Here is an 18802-nt window from a genome sequence, read left to right on the forward strand (position 1 = left end):
TACTCTTTGAATTGACGGTGCGTGAGTCCATGGGAGCGAAGAAAATTTACCATTCGCCCAACTGTTCCCATAACGTTTTTAAGCGTGGTGACTTTTGCACAGATTTCCTCCTGGTGTATCAAGCACTGGATCGCCGTCATTATGGTACTACCACTCTTAGCCATTTTTAATTTTACATAGCTGAGGAACACCGTGCGTAGACCACGTAAAGCAGGAGCTCCATCCGTCGTTACACTCGTCAACCACTCCCATTTTAATCCCGTTGACTTAAAAACACCCTCCACTGCTTGGAAAATATCAAAACTGGTAGTGGTGTCTTTGAGATCTACCAAGTCTACGAAATCCTTGGTGACCCGAAGTTCGTCATCCACCCCTCGAATGAAAATAACAAGCTGAGCTGTGTCTGCAATGTTGGTTGATTCGTCGAGAGCGATGGAAATGGATACAAAATTTGCTGCCTTCTCCATTAATTGCTGTTTAATATCAATGGCCATATCGTCTATTCTGCAAGCCACAATTTGAGAAGAAAGAGAGATTTTGTCAAATTTCTCAACTAGCTCCATAGGATAAATACATGCTGCCGCATCCATTAGGCACTCCTTAATTACATTCACTTCCATGAAGGGTTTCCCAGCTTTGGCAATTCGCAGCGAGCATTTGTAGCTTGCTCGTAAAATGGGTCCACCAACTTCATTCTCATCAATCTCCTGTCAGACAAAAATATGGCAAGTCACAATTTTAGTCTTCTTCAGATAATTCAATCATTTCTTCATTCCTGTTTGTAAACAAGCATTTAAAAATTAAAACAATAATACTTACAGAACAGCGCTGCTTGAAATTTCCTTTCAATTCTTCCAACTTCGATTGGCGACTGGCGTCTGTCAAATCACCGTAATCATCCCAGCGGTTGGCTCTGTAGTGCCGTTCCAAATTGTGTTTTTTAAACACATTAAATCTCGGTGGCGCACTCAAAATTTGCCATGCACTTTATAAGCTGTACAAAGAAATGAAATTTCCCTTCTGCTTTAAAAACTGCTGCTTCATCAATGCTTTTTTGTATTTTTTGTATGATGTTCAGTCATGACAACTGTCTATATGTATAGACTCACTGTAGACTAGACTAGCTACTGATGGATCGGCTGCTCTCTTCGGCGTGGCGGGCAGACCTCTCGCTCAGCCAGCCAAGTTCCTCCCACCACTACCGAAACTACCTTCCCCCAAAGTGCTTGGAGCACTGGCTTAGAGCATGGGCAGAGTGCTAGCACTCCGGGAGCGCTGTTTGGATGGCCCTGTTTTAGAGTTACAGTATTTTCTTGTGCAGTATTGTATTGTTTGAGTGAGCTTGAAATGGCTTCAAAATGGAAGAAAGTGATTGTTTCCATGGACGAAAAGTTAGAAGCATTAAACAGGCTGAACAAAGGAGAACTTTTGAAAAATATTGCTGTAGACTATGGCGTAAGGACTTCAACTGTGTCTGATTGGAAGAAAAACCAAAAAGAAGTTGAAGACTTCTGCTTTAAAACGATGACAAAAGATAGCTTAGAGAATCGTGCCACAGTAAAGAAAGCTAGAAATGGATCTCTAGATGATGCATATTCATGTGGTTTAGTTAAGAAAAAAAAGCATGATGTTCAGATTTCTGGGCTTATTTTATAAGAAAAGGCGCTTAGTTTAAATAGGAAACTAGCAAACGGAGATCCTAACTTCACAGCTAGTCAGGGTTGGTTGGAAAGGAGGAAAGCTCGTCATGGCATACGCCGGCTTTCAGTAACTGGCGAAATTTTTTCAGGGTATAAAGTTGCTGCTGACAGTTTCATAAAGGAATTTCAAGACATTATTTGCTTTGATAACTTAACGCCAGATCAGATATATAATGCCGATGAAACTACCAAATAAGACTAGCATCTAAATTAGATGAATCAGCAAGGGGTTATAAAAGAAGTAAAGATCGCATTACAATTATGGCATGCGCCAATACATCTGGAGGACACAAATTTCCTCTCCTGTTAATAGGGAAATCAAAAAATCCCCATGCTCTTAAAAATGTGAATCGATCTGCCTTACTGGTTTCTTACACATCCCAAAAGAATGCATGGATGGACAGCAGAACTTTCAAAAACTGGTTCCAAGAAGACTTTGTGCCAAACGTAAAAAGGTTTCTTTTAACGAAACAAGGTTTGCCACTGAAGGCCATTTTGTTAATTGACAATGCACCGTCACATCCGGGAGTACAAGAGTTGGTCAGTGGTGATATCCGATTGAAATTTCTGCTACCTAATGTAACAGCCCTGTTGCAACCAATGGACCTGGGTGTTTTGGAAAACATCAAGCAGTTATACTGTACAGGAGGCACATACTCAGCAAACTGATTGAAGGAAAGGGGAATATGGTGTAATTTCGGTACTGAAATCAATAAATATGAAATACGTGTTTTATATGATCGCATCTGCATGGGATCAAGTTAGTGAAATGACAATTAAAAAGTCTTTGAAACATCAATGGCCTTCTATCTGTGCATCTACCACCGAGGTTTGTGAAGTTGGACTCTTCTGAGTTCCTTGACACATTTGCACGCATTCCCGGATGCTTGGACATAGATGAGAATGACGTAAATGACTGTAATTCCCACTACGGCATAATGACAGATGAAGAAATTATTGCCTCTTATTCCTCGGCAGGTAATGATGAGAGTGATTGTGAATTCAAAAATGAAACCAGCGTTCCATCAGAAGAAACAATGACTCATGGAGAGGCAACAAAGCAGCTGGACAAACTCATGGTCTATTTAGAATCCCAAACTGAAGCCACACCAGCAGAACTGATGTAAGTAAAATGTATTTGTAAACGTGCTGCGTGCAAACGCTATACAAATGTAAAACAGAAAAAAACTTGCATATTTGTTTAGTGCATAAAACAGATCGTAAATATAAAAAAGTGTTCTTATACATTTTTGTACAATTGAAAAAAAGTATTACTGTACAACTTATATGTTAATATGTACTGTATATGTTTTTTATTTTTTCTGGATTATCCAGATGTTTAATAATCTGAAAAGATTCCGGTCCCACTTAATCTGGATAAAAAAGGTTATTGTGTACTGAACCATTTGATGTTTGAGTAATCTCGTTTATTGAAAGCAGGAATGATATTCAAATATGTTGACCAAATAAACTGCATAAAAATGGCTAAATAATACTGCACAACAAAGAAAAATGACTTTGATACAAGTAATTGTAACAAATTTCTGAAAAATTACAAAATGAAGCAAAGTTGAAAAAATGACCTAAAAGCAAAAAAGTCTCCATAAATATACATTTCTGTAATCATAGCTGCCTCTATGGATCAGCAGTAGATTGTCGGCCTCCGGATCCCAAGATAGCAGGTTCAAACCCAGCAGAGGTAGTCGGGTTGTTGAAGGGTAGAAAAAAGTCCATTCGACACTCCATGTCGTACGATGTCGGCATGTAAAAGATCTCTGGTGACACATTTGGTGTTTACCCGACAAAAGTCATTAAATCTCAGCCATAGTCGCCCAAGAGAGTTTCAGTTTACTTCGTCTGCCATCTAGTGGGCCTAGAGTAAAACGGAACGTCAAAATTGACGAGCCCATGATCAGAGTTAATATATAAATTGAGAGGGTTATTTTTTAACTAAGGTCCGATCAGCTGTAGCTTTGTAAAGTCGAAATGTGCACGCGCGCTGTCTCCCGGCATGCCTTGGGCATGAGTCGACCCCAATATTGCAGTCGTAACATCATTGCGTATGATTCAGTGCGGACAATTGAAATGTTTCAGATAACTGAGCGTCCCTCCGAGTGTGAAACACAGCCTGTGATTCGATTTTTTACAGAAAGGAACATGTCAGCTGCAGACATTCATAGCCAGATATTTGTGGTATACGGCCCAAACGCAATGAGTGATAGCGAGGAGCATAAATGGGTGAGATTGCTCAAGGACGGGCAGGACAATGTCCATGATGAACCATGATCAGGCCGACCCAGACATGCCAACTATTACGATTCAATCGTAATAATTACGAATTACCCCTCATAATTACGCCTTTATGAATCGCACACCACAAATTACGATTTTTTATTAATTTTTAAATCTAAGTACATGAAGTGTTCAAAAGGATACACAAAGAATGCCATTACAGCTTGAATTCTCAGAATATTATTTTCGGATTTCTCAGTAATCGTTTATACCCCTTTCCTGTACCTCGTTTAAGAATATTTAGAGTTTTCACGCGCCGAACGCAGTGTGTGCTTCCAGTACCGGCAAAATAGAAAATAGGCACCTGTGAAGTGGTATATCTGGCGGAGTTGTTGTCTTTCTTCGTCATATGACCAGACTTCCATGCAGGTATGCAAGTTCTTTTGTCTTTGTTTTGGAGGCAAAGTAGTGACAAACTCCGTTTCATTGTGAATACTGTGTGCGTGACTGTTGAAGTATTTATTGCGATTTTGGTTGCCAAATTTACATATATTGCTATTCTAGGATATATGCTAATTGTGAGTTAAGAAATGCGAAAGGTTTGAAATAATGAAGCAATTTCTTGTGCAGGAAAATACGTGTGATGACGTTACCGTGACTAGTGACACTAGTAATAAACCAAAAATAGTTCAAAAACGACCCTGTTTACTGCGTTCCTCAAAATCTCATTCACACGTATTTTGTAGTATCTTTAGCTGCGATTTTTCAGATGCGCATGATGAGGAAGAACAAGACTGAATTCCGTGCTGATATGAACTCCGTACTGTTTAGTGCTCTGTTAGTGCAGAGGATGAACATGATATAAAAGAAGAAACATGTCACAGGTGCACATTTACCAGACAGGAACTACAAGCTGCTAAGAGAGCAACTACAGTACTCAACAAAATAAATGATCCTTCTACCTCCACTCAGATATGTACTGCAGATCACCTGTTATTTTAGCAGGTAAGAATCATACACTCTTTATATGCCAGTCTTTGAATATGTTACATCTGGTTGAAATGTATCTTGTTCATTGGTTTTTCAATGATATGTAAGTTAGTAATATCTCGGGGGAAAAAATTATACGGCCGTGCCCCCCCCCTTCCAATGCCCTGACGGCTGCACTACGAATTGCCTTTGTTGAAAGTTGGCATCTCTGCCGACCTTCTGTAATCTCGGATGATTTGGTGCATGCAGTAGACGCAAAAATCCATGAAGACTGGCGTTTCATGATTTCCACTTTGTCACTGCAATTTCCACAAGTTTCAAGGTTAGTGCTATACAAAATCGTTTCTGACATCTTGCAGTTCAGAAAACTCTGTGCGCGATGGGTTCCCAGACTGCTTACTGGAGAACACAAAACCAGGAGAATGGCTTGTGCTTTGACCTTCTTGTCCCGATGCAGTGAGGCAGGACATCAAAATTTTGACCACATTATCACAGGGGACAAAACATGGGTTTCGCATTTGACTTCCAAATTGAAGCAGCAATCAATGGAATGGTGCCAAGTCAAAGTGAAAACCAAACAGACAATGTCAACTTGCAAGATGATGGCTACTGTGTTCTGGGACAAACATGGTGTCCTGTTAGTTGACTTTATGCCACGAGGGACAACAATAAACTCATCTGTGTTCTGCATTACCTTGAAATAGCTTCCGCATGCTGTACCAAAATGAGCAATGTGGCCTGATGTCATCTGGAGTTTGGTGCTGTATGGCAATGCACAATCTCATTCTGCTGCTCAAATTCAAGAGTTACCCTTAGCCAAGCATTACATGTCTATCTGGAACCCATCTTCTCCTGCACGAACGATAGACATGTTTATCCGGAATTTTGAGTTACGCGCTTTTGCGACCATATGTTTCCTCTTAGGGTTGAAATATTAGGCGATAGATGCCAGGAGCGTATAGACAGGGCCTTTATTTAGGCTTTTGGAATTTGGAATTTTGGGATTTGGAATTTACAAAAAGAAGGTGTTTGTTCCGAAGAGCGGTTTCCATGTTGGTGTACTTCATATAAGTTTGTTGACATTGCGAAAGTTCATGTTTTGCCTTTTCTAGACATTATGTCACGGAAATATATTCAAAACGATAGTGAAATAGAGTCACAATTATTAAAGAATGATGATGAATACCTGGAAATTAGTGGGAAAGCGAGAGAAGTGAAATCATTGCTAATGAGTGTAAAAATAATCTAAGTGATAGAGCAGTCACATACGATGAGAAAAGGGTTTTGTGGCCTGTGTTGTCTATAAGGCCCAAAAAGTAAGAAAAGAGACTATTTAATGTTGTGAAATTTGCACAGCAAAGCTATTCTTACACCCTGATACGTGCTTTGCAATGTATCACACAAGTGAAAGTGTCTAAACTGCCAGGGAAGACTCAACATCATGTGTATAAAATTGTATCATAAATACTAGTTAGATTGTTACTGTACATGTTTATTAGTGAATTTTCCAGTTCAATATTTATAGCAGTAGTCATAGTGAATTATGAAGTAGGACAGGAAGTGAATTACAGGTCAGTTGTTTAGTGATCTTAATCGAGACTACTTTGTGTTGTGCCTTTTTTGCACTAAAACCAGCAGTTAAGGATTTATTTTTTAAGATTATATGGAGACTTACAAGCTGACCTCCTGAAATCAGGTACGAATGACTTAATAAACCTTGAGAGTATTTACATATTTGCATTTTCATGTATGTTAAGAATAAAAAATATTTTTACAAAAATCATTAAAACTTATCCACTTGATCTTTTGGATAGGATCTTATACCAAGCGATTATCATCTGTTCCATTACCTGAAGCAGTTTCTTGCCAGTCAGTGATTTGACACCGACGAAGAAGTGAAAACGGCAGTTGAAGATTGGCTTTTGTCGCAGGGGAAGCAATTGGTGGAACACTATGATAAATGTTTAAACAAACACGGCAACTATGTAGAAAAGTAGCTTAATGTGTAAAGAGGACATAATAAAAAAGGTTTTGGCAATATCTTTATTACTTTTGTTTCTATTAACAAATGGCCCTTACTTAAAAAAATAGCCTTTGTAGTAATGTGTATGATGGACCTGTTAAAAGATAAAATATAACCTTAAAATTATAGAGGTAGAAAAAGAACAGTGGCAATGGTGATTAAAAAGTGCACAATGGTACAGTTCTTTTCATGGTACCAAACTAATACGCATATTTTCGATAACTTGAAGTATTTTCCAGCCTCCACAAACCCTTTGAGATATCGAAGGTCGATTGTATGTTCACATTGTGGACCAGCACATGAAAAAAATAACACAGCTCAACTGTTTTACTCTCGTGCCATACGTCAGGCTCTTCCTTAGAAAGTCTGATAAGTTCATATAAAATGTATTGACTGCTGATTAATTCTGATCCCTTGAACACACTCTCTCTACATTACAGTTCAAATTCATTCAGACTTCTCTGAAGGAAAAAAACAGACTTCTCTGATGAGCGTTGAAGTCCACATTGGAATAGATTCTTGCGGAGCATCACGTGAAATGGCATCAATAGTACCAGTTAACAGAGAGAGCAAGTCATAATCTTCTGAATCCGTCTTCATTTCTTTTAAGGACATGCAGAACTCACTAAAGCACTCGTAGAACACAGAACCTGGAGCTGGAACTGGAACAGCTGGAAAATAGGGAACAATCAACACAGGCTCTGGCATATTCTAATTAGGAGTGATGACTTTTAGCATTTATTACATTCGTTATTTAGTACTTCGGAGGTAAAAAACTACAATTTGAGTTGTAATAAACAGGTTATATCTTCTGTTGTAACGTGAAATTAAAAATGATTTTGCATAGAGCTAAGAGTAAAATCTGCCTCTGGTGGCAAAATGTATCTTCTGGTATTTTTGATACTTTCATTGACCTGTCTTGGTATCCACTTTGACAATATGCCAGTGACTAAAGTATGAGTGATTCCAGTACCACCATTCCTTATGCACTGTCCAAGGGTAGAGAAGGGTCCACCTATTTAATATCATTAACTTGTATAGTGTCTTGTATATTTGGGACTAGTTTCAACCCCATATACTTTTATTTGTGAGATGGATAGATCAAATCACGAATGAATAGATACTGAATCGAATTGTTGAGAGGAGATCGATTTGGCTAAATTTGACGAAAAGAAGAGATAGAATGATGGGACACATCTTAAGACACCCAGGACTTGTTCAGTTGGTTTTTGAAGGAAGTGTAGGTGGTAAGAACGGTAGGGGTAGACCAAGGTATGAATATGACAAGCAGATTAGAGCAGATGTAGGATGCAATAGTTACGTAGAAATGAAAAGGTTAGCGCAGGATAGAGTGGCATGGAGAGCTGCATCAAACCAGTCTATGGACTGATGACTCAAACAACAACACATACACGGTCACCTTCAGCCACGATCCAATTGGAAAAACATATGTTCACATACAACACATAATAAATTAAACAATCTGGTACATCTCTATTTACAGTCCAAATTTTAAAACATTGATGAAATCCGAACCGCACATCTAAAATTGAAATCAAATTGACACTTCAAAACTACTGCTATTGGTGACGAACTATGTCGTTCCTGAGTTGATCTGGGAGTTGACACTCCCCATCTGTAAAGACGAGATGGACCCTCATCCAACCCCTGCCACATAAGCTATACTCCTGCTCCATCTCAACAGTCAATCTGGTGTTGGTGTCCATACCAAATGCACACAATTTATGAGGAACATAGAGACATGCACTTCAAACCAAATTAAACAATAAATCACTACATCCGATGAAAAGGAATACCTATTCAACATTACCCATACTACTATTATACAAAACATAATTTATAAACCAAGTGGCTCGTCTAATTCTCATGTAAGTGGCAGCATATTTTGATGATATTTTAGAGGGTGGAGGGAGGCATACACTTTTCTACAGACACTGGTAACCTGCTCTCCCCAGTTAAGACTTTCGTTTATAATTACAGCAAGTTTCCATACAGAATAATAATTTTACCAGATAAAGTGAAGGGAGGGATGTTTTTGTTCTTTACAGCTCTAATGTACCCACCATGTCACATACTTGAACCTGTGACATAGAAACTTTAATTTAAAAACTATTACCTACATAACAGCTTAGCCTAAATTGCATTACCCTAAACTGACACAGGTGTAGAATATATTGGAAGTGGAAAGTGTTTGTAGTGGATTTTATTTGTAAACCTTTTTACGTAGTACTAACTGTATGATCTGGTGTGTTGTGATAGAATATTTTTTTGTATTCCTGTACAGTGTAAATATTTTGTAACATATTGTATTTGTAACTAGTAGATTACATTTCTATATTTACTGGAACAGTCCAGAAAGTTTGTGACACGAATTTTTGAACAGGGTGTGTTGGCCTTTGTTAGTTACGCATTTGAGAAATATGTTCTTACTATTCTGGAAATGGAAGGATCGCGATCATTTGTGTTTGAGAAAATGGTTCAAAGATCGCGACCGCTGAAAGAGTTGTGATTGGTCAATCCGGGCAAGCTCCTGTGTTCTGATTGGCTACTCCAAGGCCACAGTTCCCTTTAAAAGGGGCTAGGCAGCATTTTGCGAGAGGTCTTAAGTCTCTGAGCCGTCTTGGTCTTGGCCTGCCGAGCCTGCCGAAGTTTTTGACGTTGTGAACGTCTCCTCGGTACCAGCATGGGCTGCCTTGGGGTAAGCGCTGTTGCTTTCTGTCTGGTTTTAACTTCCATTTAGTTTTCGTTGGTGTATCACAGGAGTTTGCCCTAATCGCCACTCTTTGATCAGATGTGAAATGCAAGTTTTGATATCACTCTAAAACGTAATAGTATTTTGTGCTTCCTCTTACCTTCAATATTGTATTTGTGGAATTTGTTTGGTACTGAGATGTATTTGCTTAACTCTTTGAACTTAAGGTAAAGCTCTTGTCTAGGAACGTCTAAAACTATGTTTGTCAAAGAACGTGTATGTCATGTGTAGTGTGTGTCTAGATTTGGTGTACTGGCGAATTTGTTTCGGAAGTTAATTTGTATTGCCGAATTTGTAAATAATATTTTGAAAACAAGAGATCACTCTTGGCTTTTCGGAAAACCGCAACCCTCGCACCTCCATGGCCCATGGTAAGGTTTCCCAATTTCCTTTCCACTTTCCTAGTGTATTATCATCAAGTTGCCCCTACTGATATTTACCAGTGTTGTTATTGGCGGAGTTCCACGTAGTTCATCAGATGTTTTATAGTGTGTGTAGTGTTTTAGGTACCGTGTAATTGCACTTACTTTCTTCCCTTTAACTGTGTTTGGTGTAGCCGCTGAAGTGCCGGTTACATAAACTAATGTCTTCTTGGTATTGGGATTTTATTTTCTGCCAGGGTATGACAGCTGATGGTGGAACTGTTGAGGATTCAACCAGCCTTCGGACTGATGACTAAACATACAACGATAAAATTAAAATGCATTATAGTATTAAGTTTAATCTTCTTCTTCTTCTTCTTCTTGAGGTGCCTTCTCCTAGTGGAGGTTGGCGGTCCACATAGCCAGCTCTGGACGTGATGTTGCAGCATGGAAAGCATCTTCTGAAGTGCATTTGTGCCATCTTCGGATGTCCTTCAGCCATGAATTCTTCCTCCTGCCAACAGACCTTTTCCCCTGTATTTTACCTTCAATGATGAGTTGTAATAGCTGGTACTTCTCGCCTCTCATAATGTGCCCTAGATATTGGGTTTTTCTTTTTTTAACAGTAAGTAATAGTTCTTTTTGTTTCTTCATGCGATGAAGGACTTCGTCATTTGAAATTTTCAGCACCCACGGTATTCGGAGTAGGCGGCGATATAGATACATGTCAAAAGCATCAATTCTTTTTTCTAGATTTTGGTCAAGGGTCCAGCTTTCACATCCAAAGAGAAAAATGGAGAATAAAACTGTACAATTATTTTGAATTGATACAGAATAAGGATACTCCCATCCCCTAGTTCCTGATCGCCAGGAACTGGGGAGAGAGTGATCATTTATTGCAATCCAAATTATTTTGATGCATGGTTTTGTTACAATAAATTTATCTTTCTTTACCTTAAATATTACCGTTACCAAAATATTGTGGTTCACAGAGGTGAAAGAAGGTGCGGGCACGAATGGGTGGATATAAAACAGTCAGAAGAATAATTTAAAACTTTAATATTGGAGCTATATTTCTTTCTCTTCTTTTTTTTTTTTTTTTTTTTTTTTTTTTTTTTTTTTTTTTTTTTTTAAATTTTTAATTTCACACTTTGCTAAGCAAATAACGGTTCAGGTACAAAGCTAACTTGTTAGCTTGGGTAACAATGTTGGAAAAATCAGAATAATCCACTAATAACCAATTAACAACCTGAGCTTGAAGCTCCCTAATTACAAATTTTACATGAGCGTTACTGCGCCTTTCAACGAACAGTCACGAAGACGAAGCTCCCAATTTCTTTTACACCAATAGGAAGAGCATCTTTGCTCTACAAATTTACACTTTCCAGGCCTATCAAAGGCAAAATTAAACAGTACTCTCTGTCTTAACTGCTTAACAGTCTGATATCTGAATGAAATAGAGTTTAATAGGGGTAACAAGTACCCATTCTACATGGCCTTTGATTAGAACAAAAGGTTGAAGTTACTGGCTGAAAACCAAAATGGTAAGGAGGAAAACACTTGCACTCCTTGAAATTTAGATGAAATACATAAAACCCTATTTGGGCTTATGGCCCGACGTTACAGAGGCGAACCCTATACTACAGAGGTGACTAGATGGAGAAAAATGTTTAAGTTACAGAAATTACTAGATAGATTTTAAAGGTTACAAAATCATAGTCACCTCAATATCAAGTTGAGAGGGAACACGAGAGGGTACCTTACTCTCTATTCCATGATTTCGGTTAAGTTCTTTCGACTTGTTTGAAATTTACATTTCAAGTTTGAAATTACATTTGAGAAAATAAAAATTTACATTACTAAAAATTTGAAACCTTCCCCTCAAGCTAGCTTTCAAAGACTATCACACTGTTAATAAGAATCTGCCATTACCTTGAGTTGGTGAACATCCCGAAGATGTACGAGGCAGCCCCACCTCCGTTACGAACACCCTCTACACTGAAGCAATCACAAGGACAACATGGCTCACCAGCCCTCGGCTTTTATAGCAAAGAGGAAGGTTCCAGAAAACTTTGGGCCAAGGTCCTGACATACCCCCAATTTTCATTGGACAATCAAATAAATATCAAAATTTTATCATTGGTGAATAAATAAATGTACAAAATTTCTTATTGGTAGAAAAATAAATTTGGCAGGAAGAGATAGAAGTGTTGATAACTTTTGAACATTAAAAACAATCAATAAACAATTCAGTTTAGGGAACATTCACATACAAAATTACTTTGAAAATTAATAGTTCATCTTTACCCCAGAGGGCACAACATAAGTTGATAGTACAGACATCTGTTGAAAAATGTCCAAACTTCTTGTACTAGTAGTTTCAAGGTTTACATTACAGATGGCCTTATACAAGGCACTTAATTTAAATGCACAGGGTGGGTGTATCTCCGGTACAATTACAATTATGCCTACTCACTAATATCACCCAATCTCTACAATGTAGTTTCCAAGATTTTATTTTTGACCTAGATGTTAACATTGTTATTTAGTCAAGGACAACACGTATCTTACCCCTATTAACTCATGTTAGTGCAAGTATTCATTTCAATCAATCAATCAATCAATCAATCAATCAGTACTGATCTGTGTTTAGGGCAGTCGCCCAGGTGGTAGATTCCCTATCTGTTGTTTTCCTAGCCTTTTCTTAAATGATTGCAAAGAAATTGCAGTTGGAGTCTTATCAGAGACTTATATGCCCCCTCTTCTTTGCATCCTTAGTACGACCCCTAAATACCCTCATAACCATGTGCAGAGATCTGTACCCTTGGTAAGTTATTCCAATCCCTAACTCTTCTTCCTATAAACAAATATTTGCCCCAATTTGTCCTCTTGAATTCCAACTTTATCTTCATATTGTGATCTTTCCTACTTTTAAAGACACCACTCAAACTTATTCGTCAACTAATGTCATTCCACACCATCTCTCCAATGACAGCTCCGAACATACCACTTAGTCGAGTAGCTCGTCTCCTTTCTCCCAAGTCTTCCCGACCCAAACATTGTAATGTTTTTGTAACACTTCTCTTTTGTCGGAAGTCGCCCAGACAAATCAAGCCGCTTTTCTTTGGATTTTCTCTAGTTCTTGAATCAAGTAATCATGGTGAGGGTCCCATACACTGGAACCATACTCTAGTTGGAGTCTTACCAGAGACTTATATGCCCTCTCGTTTGCATCCTTAGTACAACCCCTAACTACCCTCATAACCATGTGCAGAGATCTGTACCCTTTATTTACAATCCCATTTATGTGATTACCCAAATGAAGATCTTCCTCATATTAACACTAGGTACTTACAATGATCTCCAAAAGGAACTTTCACCCCATTAACGCAGTAATTAAAACTGAGAGGACTTTTCCTATTTGTGAAACACACAACCTGACTTTTAACCCCGTTTATCACCATACCATTGCCTACTGTCCATATCAAAATGTTATCGAGGTCATTTTACAGTTGCTCACAATCTCGTAACTTATTTATAATTCTATACAGAATAACATCATCCGCAAAAAGCGTTATCTCTGATTCCACTTCTTTACTCATATCGTTTATATATATACACAGTTCAAAAAAATTAGGCGAACAAGTTTTTGAACGTATGCCATGCTCCACATAACAATACCTCACACTCAGATATATTACCGACTAAACCTTTATTCTTTACCGTTGAAGTATACAAAAGAAAATCGATGGATTTGCGTTCATTTTCAGAACACAAACAGAAATGTCCAAATAGGGACAAAAACAAAGAGATAACAGTCCTCCAGGGTGGATTTTTATCACAGTTCAAGAGCTTCAATGTGGTGTATGTCCTCCACAAGCATTTACCACAGCTTGGCACCTACGTGGCATGCTCCATATAAGTCGACAGAAGTCACGTTGTGGTATCAAGTCCCATTCTTCAATGAGAGCCTGTTCGAGGTCTTGGAGAGTATGTGGTGGAACAGGATGCCCACGAACACTTCTGTCAAGCCTATCCCACACATGCTTGATGGGATTAAGGTCGGGACTCACTGCTGGCCCTTCCATCTCTTGAATGTCCAGTTCTTGCAAGACAGCTCTGGTGATTCGCGCTACATGAGCCCTGGCATTGTTGTGCACGAGAACAAATTCAGGGACAACACCGTATGCAACGACCAACACATGCTGTAGCAGTATCTGCTTGATGTACCCTGCAGCGGTAAGATAACCATGGACGACGGCAAGATCCGTACGGCCATCAAAACTGATGACACTCCACACCATCACAGAACCTTGTCCGAATCGATTGCCTTCCTGGACAACATTTGGCATGTACTGCTCACCACAGCATCTCCATATACGTTGACGTCCATCATGCTGTGTCAGGGGAAATCTGGACTCGTCTGTGAACAACACAGGTCTCCACTGGCGAAGTTGCCAGTTGACGTGGGTATGGCAAACAGAAGGTGAGCTGCACGATGTTGCTGCGTTAAATGGGGCATTCGAACAGGACGTCTGGGTCGTAAGGACACTTCTCTTAACCTGCTCCTTACTGTCTGGTCAGACACCGTGACTCCAGTGACCCTCCTGTGGTCTTGTTGCTGTTCTCTGGCAGTTGCTGAATGACGCCACAACGCACAGATGGTCATATATCGGTCATCCTATGGGGTTGTCATGCGTCCACGACCTTGTCCAACCCTCCTTGTGATCTGGCCTGTCTCACTGTAGTGATTCCACAAGCGTTGAATAGCTGACGGAGGGACACTGAGATCCACACTAACACGGCGAAAAGTTCATCCTTCCTGGATCAAAGTGACGGTTCATGCGACTTGAACCTCGTTAAAATGTCTCGTGGGATGTGCTCATTGACGTACAACGTGCTCAGATGACCACAGTAGTCTGCGTACCTCACAACGACACACAGACACACCGCTATTCACTATGTTCTGAGGGGTAACCTGACATTTTAATGCATGGCTACGCCTACAGATGGAGTATAACTTTGATTTGACATACTCTGAGTAGCTAAGGTCTCAAGGTATGCTGTACGACCATTGGAACACCATCTACCAAGTTAACGTTCACATACCAGACGTTACAAAACATGTTTCCCTAATTTTTTTTAACTGTGTATATAAGAAAATATAAAGGTCCAATAATACTGCCTTGAGGAATTCCCCTCTTGATTATTACACGGTCAGATAAAGCTTCGCCTACTCTAATTCTCTGAGTTTGCTAGATTCAATTCCCTAGTAAGTTCCTTCAATTTCTCCTTACTTTCACACATCCTTCCATTTTTCACTAAAATTTGTATGACTGCCAATTATGCTTGCCATAATGTTATCCTTAGCTAACTTCTTTGCTAGAGTCGATTTCCTAGTAAGTTCCTTATATTTCTCCTTACTTCCACAGCCATTTCTAACTCTATTTCTTTCCAACCTGCACCTCCTTCTTAGTATCTTTACTTCTCTGTTATAATATAGTGAATCTTTACCGTTCCTTACCACCTTTAAAGGGACAAACCTGTTTTCACATTCCTCAACAACTGCTTTATACCCATCCGAGAGCATGTTTATATTTTTATTTATCATTTTCCACTGATCATAGTTACTTTTAAAAAACACCCTCATGCATGTTTTATCAGCCATATGGTACTGCCTAATAGTCCTACTATTAAGAATTTCCTTTCTATCACATTTATATTTAACTAACGACAAAAACAGCTTTGTGATCACTAATATCCTCTATTATTTCAGTTTCTCTGTAGAGCTCGTCTGGTTTTACCAGTACCTCGTCCAGGATATTCTTCCCTCTAGTTGCTTCCATCACTTTCTGAATCAGCTGTCCTTCCCATATTAACTTATTTGCCATTTGTTGGTCATGCTTCCTGTTGGTTGCATTACCTTCCCAATTGACATTTGGTAAATTCAGATCACCCACAACAATCTTGTTACTTTCCATATCGTTTCCCACATAGCTGATTATCTTATCAAATAATTTCGAATCGCATCAGTGCTACCCTTTCCCGCTCTGTACACTCCAAGGACATCAAGTTGCCTATTATCCTTAGAGATGAGCTAACACCTAGAATTTCATGTTTGTCATCTTTAACTTTTTCGTAGCTTAAAAATTCTTCTTTCATGAGAATGAATACCACCCCCCACCCCCACCTTCCATTCTTATGCTGTCTCTACGGTGCACATTCCAGTTCCATGAGAAAATTTCTGCATCCATTATATCCTTTCTCAGCCATGATTCAACTCCTATTACAATATATGGTAAGTATATATCTATTAAATTACTTAATTGTATTCCTTTCTTTACAATACCGATACTTCTACAGTTCAACACTAACATTTATTTTGTCATCCCTACTTGACATCCAGATCCCTGTACCCTTATCATCACTCCCTAGACCACTCTATGTTTCCCTCAATCTACCTTCACCGAGCTCAATAGCTGCAGTCGCTTAAGTGCGGCCAGTATCCAGTATTCGGGAGATAGTAGGTTCGAATCCCACTGTCAGCAGCCCTGAAGATGGTTTTCCGTGGTTTCCCATTTTCACACCAGGCAAATGCTGGGGCTGTACCTTAATTAAGGCCACGGCCACTTCCTTCCCACTCCTAGCTCTTCCTTGTCCCATCGTCGCTATAAGACGTATCTGTGTCGGTGCGACGTAAAGCAACTAGCAAAAAAAAAAAAAAATCTACCTTCCTATAACCCTTCTAAACAAATTTCCTAACTTGTACGTAGCACTGCGATTTAAGTTAAGGCCATCTGAGTGCAGATCCCTATCTCCTACCCACCCATTAGGATTTAGAAATCTCACTCCCAGTTTCCCACATACCCACTCCATTGTTGTTTGAGTCATCAGTTCATAGAGTGGTTTGATACAGCTCTCCATGCCACACTATCCTGTGCTAACCTTTCAATTTCTGCTGCATTCTACATCTGCTCTAATCTGATTGTCATATTCATACCTCAGTCTACCCCTACCGTTCTTACCCCTACACTTCCCTCCAAAACAAACTGAACAAGTCCCGGGTGTCTTAAGATGTATCCTATAATTCTATCTCTTTTCTTCTCATCAAATTAGCCACAACGATCTCCTCTCACCAATTCAACTCAGTATTTCTTCATTCGTGATTCGATCTACCCACCTTGCCTTTAGCATTCTTCTGTAACACCATATTTCAAAAGCTTCTACTCTCTTTCTTTCTGAGCTACTTATCATCCATACTTCACTTCCATACAGTGCCACGCTCCAGACAAAAGTCTTCAGAAACATTTTTCTAATTCCTATATCAGTGTTCGAAGTGAGCAAAGTTCTTTTCTTAAGAAAGGCCTTCCTTGCTTGTGCTAGTCTGCATTTCATGACGTCCTTACTTCTGCCATCGTTAGTTATTTTATTACCCAAATAACAATATTCATCTACTTCCTTTAAGACTTCATTTCCTTATCTAATATTTCCTGCATCACCTGACTTCGTGCGACTGCACTCCATTACTTTTCTTTTGGACTTATTTATTTTCATCTTGTGCTCTTTACGCAAGACTCCGTCCATATTATTCAGCAGTTTCTCCAGATCTTCTGCAGTCTCAGATAAAATAACAATATCATCGGCAAATCTTAGGGTTTTGATTTCCTTTCCTTGGATTGTGATTCCCTTTCCAAATTCCTCTTTGATTTCCTTTACTGCCTGTTCTACATAAACACTGAAAAGGATGAGGGAGAACTGCAGCCTTGCCTCACTCCTTTCTGGATTGCTGCTTCTTTTTCTTAGCCATCGATTCTTATAGACTGATTTCTATATAGAGGGAATTCTTCATTCTCGGTACCTGATTCCGATCACCTTCGGAATCTCAAATAGCTTGGTCCAATCAACACTATCAAATGCCTTTTCTAGATCTATGAACGCCATGTACAAGGGCTTGTCGTCCTTAATTCGATCCTCTAAGATCAGACGTAAAGTTAGAACTGCTTCACATGTTCCTACATTTCTTCTGAAGCCACACTGATCTTCTCCCATCTCAGTTTCAACTTGTTTTTCCACTCTTCTGTAAATAATACGTGTTAAAATTTTACATGCATGAGATACTAAACTAATAGTGCAGTTGTTTCCACACTTGTCAGCACTGGCTTTCTTGGGAATAGGTATAACACATTCTGCCAAAAATCGAATGGCACTTCTCCTGTCTCATATATCTTGCACACTAAATGGAATAACCTCGACATGGTGGTTTCTCCCAAAAGCAGCCAGTAATTCAGAGGGAATGTCATCAATTCCAGGTGCATTGTTCCTATTTATGTCTCTCAAAGCTTTTTTTTTTACATCGCACTTTTTTTATCTAGTTGCTTTACGTCGCACCGACACAGATAGGTCTTATGGCAACGATGGGACAGGAAAGGGCTAGAAGTGGAAAGGAAGCAGCCGTGGCCTTAATGAAGGTACAGCCCCAGCATTCACCTGGTGTGAAAATGGGAAACCACGAAAAACCATATTCAGGGCTGCCGTTAGTGGGGTTCGAACCTACTATTTCCCGAATACTGGATACTGGCCGCACTTAAGCGACTGCAGCTATCAAGCTCGGTCAAAGCTCTGTCAAATTCTGACCTCAAAATTGGGTCTCCCATTTCATCAGTATCAACAGCCTCCTCTTGTCCCAGAACCATATCATCTACATCTTTACCTTGATGCAATT

General features: G+C 39.2%; 1 protein-coding gene across 3 annotated transcripts in view; it reads right to left on the reverse strand.

Annotated features, from left to right (window-relative positions):
• Positions 1-6947: 6947 nt before the first annotated feature.
• Positions 6948-18802, reverse strand: part of LOC136876078 (caspase-1) — a 60247-nt gene continuing 48392 nt past the window's right edge. For all 3 annotated transcript variants that reach the window (XM_067149717.2, XM_067149718.2, XM_067149719.2), the window contains one exon: positions 6948-7616. In XM_067149717.2, the coding sequence (XP_067005818.2) occupies positions 7393-7616 (224 nt within the window). In that variant the 3' untranslated portion in view covers positions 6948-7392. The remainder of the gene's footprint in view (positions 7617-18802) is intronic.

Source organism: Anabrus simplex, chromosome 6 (assembly GCF_040414725.1).
Source record: "Anabrus simplex isolate iqAnaSimp1 chromosome 6, ASM4041472v1, whole genome shotgun sequence".
In the NCBI taxonomy this organism is placed as follows: Eukaryota; Metazoa; Arthropoda; class Insecta; order Orthoptera; family Tettigoniidae; genus Anabrus; species Anabrus simplex.